The 5,000-nt window shown below is 34.3% G+C and overlaps 1 protein-coding gene across 1 annotated transcript in view; it reads left to right on the plus strand.

Annotated features, from left to right (window-relative positions):
• LOC144976536 (uncharacterized) overlaps positions 1-5,000 on the plus strand; it is a 109,189-nt gene that overhangs the window by 103,051 nt on the left and 1,138 nt on the right. Inside the window, 1 exon segment of the mRNA XM_078920831.1 lies at positions 2,132-5,000. This exon segment is cut by the window's right edge and continues 1,138 nt beyond it. Coding sequence (XP_078776957.1) covers positions 2,132-2,252 — 121 coding nt within the window. The 3' untranslated portion in view covers positions 2,253-5,000.

Below are 5,000 nucleotides of genomic sequence, written 5' to 3' on the forward strand. Positions count from 1 at the left end.
ATTTAAGTTGATATACTATCTTTACTACGTGTATCATTATTGTAATCTTTCAATCAAAAGATTTCTAGCATTACAATTATTAATATTAAGGGCCTTCAATGGATTTTATCCTATTTCGCCCTATGCCATATGTTATGTTATGTTATGTTATTATTATTATTATTATTATTATTATTATTATTATTATTATTATTATTATTATATTATTATATTATTATTATTATTATTTATTATTATTATATTATTATATTATTATTGACTTACTTAACTGACTTAAGGCCTTTCGCTTCCTAATCATCCGATCGGGACGCCATTTCCTTCCACAGTTCACGGTCTTTTGCTGTGGATGCTAAGTTCATAAGGTCTTCCTTTGATTTTAATTCTTTGTTATTTTGAAGGCGTTTCAGGTCTCGATTGAAGACAGTATAAATTGACGTGGGTGGTCTACCTTGATATTTCTTGTGTCCAGATGGGGTGGAAAACGTATTCATGGCTTTATTAGCTGGTATATTTTAATCTCTTCTGAGTATATGCCCAAGAAGCCGCCATCTTGCCTCCAGGATTTGAATGGATAAGGGTTTTTCATTACATTTTTCATACAGTATTTGATTGCTTATTTTTGTGAGGTATCGTATATTCAGGACTCTTCTCAGTTGTTTTCTATGGAATCTGTCTAATCTTTGCTCTTCGGCTCCAGTCAGTGCCCATGTTCCTCAGTTGTGTTTAAGCAAGGATTTTACAAGGGTTGTGTATAATTTGATTTTAGTATATAATTTGATTTTATCTTTTCTAATCCATATATGTAATAATTTATTCAGTGCAGCCGTCAATAAACTTTTTCTTCTTTCTACATCTTCCTTATCTCCTATTAATGATCCTAATTTTTTATTAATAATAATTTTATTATTATTATTATTATTATTATTATTATTATTATTATTATTATTATTATTATTATTATTATTATTATTATTATTATTATTATATTAATACATAGTATCTATTTCTTTAAAAAGAAAACTATAATTTCACATAGCAAGGAGACAAAAACAGTCTATATAGTGCAACCCACTGCACCGACATGCGTTGTAAAGACGTTGTGTCAAATATATCAATGAAATCAACAAGGGTAAAACTCACAAAGTCACCGAGGACATATTGATCAGAGCAATCGTCTCTTATGTGAGAGACGCCTCCAGATCAGGACGGCGATGAAAAACTGTCGAGTCCATCGGTTTCAAGTTGAAGCAAAAGCAGCCACTGAAACTGAAGCTTTGAGGAGCAGCACACAAATAGAAAACCCTTTTTGCAAAACCAAGAAAGAAGGTGTGTGACGTATCTAAACAAAAGAAAGCAGTCCATGATTTAGGATTTCTTAACATCATTCACATAATATACCATCACCAACAATGCAAGACCCTGACTTTAGAACGGCCCTTTTAAGGGTCAGCAAAAACTCATGAGTTTTTTTTTTGTTGCCACGCATTTCCTTGCATTTTACCTTCACTTTTTCTTTATTTTATGTATTTATCGGACATCACGACATTTGTTATGACAACTTAAAGTCGCCTATTTTGATGACTCTGGGACTCAGGTTATGTATGTTGTAATATGAGCCCACTTTCTGCCAGATCTTATAGTCCAGTTAGCCAAATACTATTGGGTAGACAGCGGGATCAGGAAAGAAGACTCGAACCAAGCCACGATTGAAACTAATTCATTTGCTTGTGAATGAAATGCTTCACCAAATAAACTACACGGGTTGGTCCAAGTTCCTTTCATCTTCATAACACACCTGACCTTAATACTCATAAAAGTCGTTTTTTATATAGCCGCAATTTGAATTAAGCGTTAGTACTTATTACGTACAATTACTTCCTAAACAACATAAAAAGAAATGGAAGATAATATGAAGTAATTGGAAATTTGAGTACCTTTGTCCAATGAATGAAAAACAGCTTAGATTTGTAAAACAAAAACGTTATATTCCGTGGTGATCATTCAGTATTTCACAAACATGCCTCCTTTGCCTGTATCCCAGTTTCTTTTGTTTTCCAACAACTTGATATCTTGGATGAATTCATTTTTGTAACATTAACGTTACCATCACTTATTGTTTGAATATCAACAGATGTCCAAGATGGAACCTGCCGGCTCAGTGCACCCTGGGTGATCCCGCCCCCGGATTGTGTTGTCGAACCCCCCAGTGTCCCTTCACTTGGACTCCTCCAGCTGGATATGTGCCTAGATAGACACAAACCATTTGAAATTGATGATGTTTGTTACCAAACATTTGCTTTTTTATGATTAATTCAAAAGAAAAATATGCATTTGGCCTATCAAGATGATAATCTCAATCTGAAATATAGCTTGTATTAAACCAAAACGCACAGCAATATATGTTACACGGTACTTAAATGCGCGTTTATCGATTTCGATTTAGACATATTTAGGCTTAAGCGCAATGACTAAAATCCTAGACAACATGGGCACGGCCCTCTTTTGTGATACATCAGTCGTGTATCACATCTTAGTTGCCTCCCTTCCATGCCATAAAGTGAAAAGAGAACGCTTTGCCCGAGAATAGCGACAAAAGCACAATTAAAGGGGGATTTACTGTCTTGTATCAGAAGCTCAAAATCAGAAAGGACTTTTCATCTATATCTTGTTACTGATTATCAGTCTCGTGAGTCTCACTAAAAATACAACGTTTTGCTTCTTGCTTACAACTGTGTAATAAAGAGCTACCCGAATGGCTGTGATCATAAAACTGATGTGACTGTAAATAACTTTAGTTTTCTGACCTCAAGATGATGTGTTTATTTTTCTTAACGGTTTTAAACAATTTTTAAAAATAGTTTCAGTGATATAATATGCAAATCTGCCTTTGCCATAAATAAGACAAAGATATGACTCAAATATCACTAGACTGCTTTCAATTAAAAATGTGTTTATGAAAGGGCTTAGAACTATGAAACGTTTATGGTTCGTGCATTTTTGTATTTCTGTTTTCCCTGTTAAAATCAAATGATTGAATTAAAAATGGAAATTTATTGAAAGTTTTTTTTTCTTTTCTTTAAGAATGGCATGGAATTTTTTACAGGTCAAAATATTTTTTGGGGGGCTAAAGAGATTATCTAAATAAGTTAAAGATCAACAACAATGTATAACTAATTACTGGCATGATTATTATTTATCTAATTTTGTCAATATGAACCTATTTGAGTTCAAAATGACGAATGCAACATGATGTTATAAATGACTATTCATAACTATTAATACAGAATCAGATATCTCCACGATTACGACCCACAGTTGTTATCACACCATTAAATATAAGTTTATGACAGAAAATCCATCGTCCTACAGTTGGTTAAATAAAAATGTCTTTATTGAGACAAAACTTTTGTTTATTGCATGTGCTCAAAGTGTTTACAGGGGTCCCAAGGCAACAAAGTCACTGTCACATGACGCCTGACACGCATGTCGCTATTCCTGTTTCTTTTTGTACAGACATGGAGACCAGATATATTCACTTTGTACCAGAGCGAGATAACTTTTACAAGGATTCAACTTTCCACCATTCCACAACAGGGCAAAGCCAAAACCTACTAGTATAAAGCCGAGTGCCATACCACACGTCCACAAGTTTACAAAGCCGCACAAATTCTAGTAGAATGAGACATGACGCCTGTTAGACGATATTACATTCTTTTTGGACAGAGACAACGCTGTTAACGGCCAAGAACTCATTTTACACATGAGTACGGTGAGAGAATGTGAGTAAAGACCCAAGGACTCAACTATGCACCGCTCAGATCGTGACTCGAACCTACGACATTCCGATCCGAAGGCGAGTGTCATACCACTAGACCGTTCGCTTTACTAGTACCGCCAGTGAGGCGAATACTCTGCCAATGTGCTTTCGTGAAAGAGATGACTAGAAATGAATAAAAGCATAACAATTCATTAAAGACTTGAGAAAATATTTTGATTTATTGCAAAAAAAAAAAAAACAAAAAAAAAAACATATACTGTAGAACAAACGTTGACATGAAATAATTTGGCATTAGTGACCCATCGCCTCAATCTGGTATTATTACAAAATCAAGTAAATGCTAAACAGTAAGTTTTAAGTCAACGTTATATGAAGTTTATTTCTATGGAGTTTAAGAAATTTTTTTTTAAAATTTTAAAATGAAAGTAAATATATTTAACTTGAGTTCCATTTAACGGAAGGGGGGGGGGGGGCGCTTTATTTCCACAATGATTTCATCCCGACATAATACCAGTTGGAGGCGATGGGCGATATTTACAAAGAAACCCCAAAGCTGGAGGTTTAATATGGATTTCCTTATCCTTCTCGGTTAATGCTATCCATTTTACAGTGTGACTCGGATACAACAAAACTGCTCCTTCCCGAAGACCAGTTCTCGTTGAAACCGATTTTTGTTACTATGAGCAATGTTTATTAATTAAATGATGCATTTTTAATTGCTGAATGCAATCCTCTTCTCCTCTGGTTGCCAAGAAACAAACGTAACAAAGTACAAAAGATGCAAAACAAAAGCAGCACAGGTTGTTACAAGACCTAAAAAAATTACCATATAATAAAACATTTGTATAATGGATGCAAAGAAGGGTTCACAGCGGAAACGCGTATCCTTGAGAAGAATATAAGCATTAAGTCATCACAACTATCGGGTAACCTCTATGGTGTAAAGATCTAAGTCTAATGGATAATCAGAAGGTCTGCTGATTTTTTTGGAAAAGTTTTTTTCTTGTATTTTTTCTTTTCGTCTGGCACTGTTCCATACACTTTTTCAGATAATAAAGATGTTTTAATTGGTAACCCATGGGGGAGGGAATCAACTACAAAATACAGTCCAATCCCGAATAATCGCAACACCTTAGGATCAGCGAAAAGTTGCGATTAACTAACCGAAGTTGAGTTTCCAGTCCACTATGCACCATTTTCCCTTTGAGTTTACATAGGGTTG

The sequence above is a fragment of the Berghia stephanieae genome, chromosome 7 (assembly GCF_034508935.2).
Source record: "Berghia stephanieae isolate SIO BIC M18660-M18661 chromosome 7, UCSD_Bste_1.3, whole genome shotgun sequence".
Taxonomy (NCBI): Eukaryota; Metazoa; Mollusca; class Gastropoda; order Nudibranchia; family Aeolidiidae; genus Berghia; species Berghia stephanieae.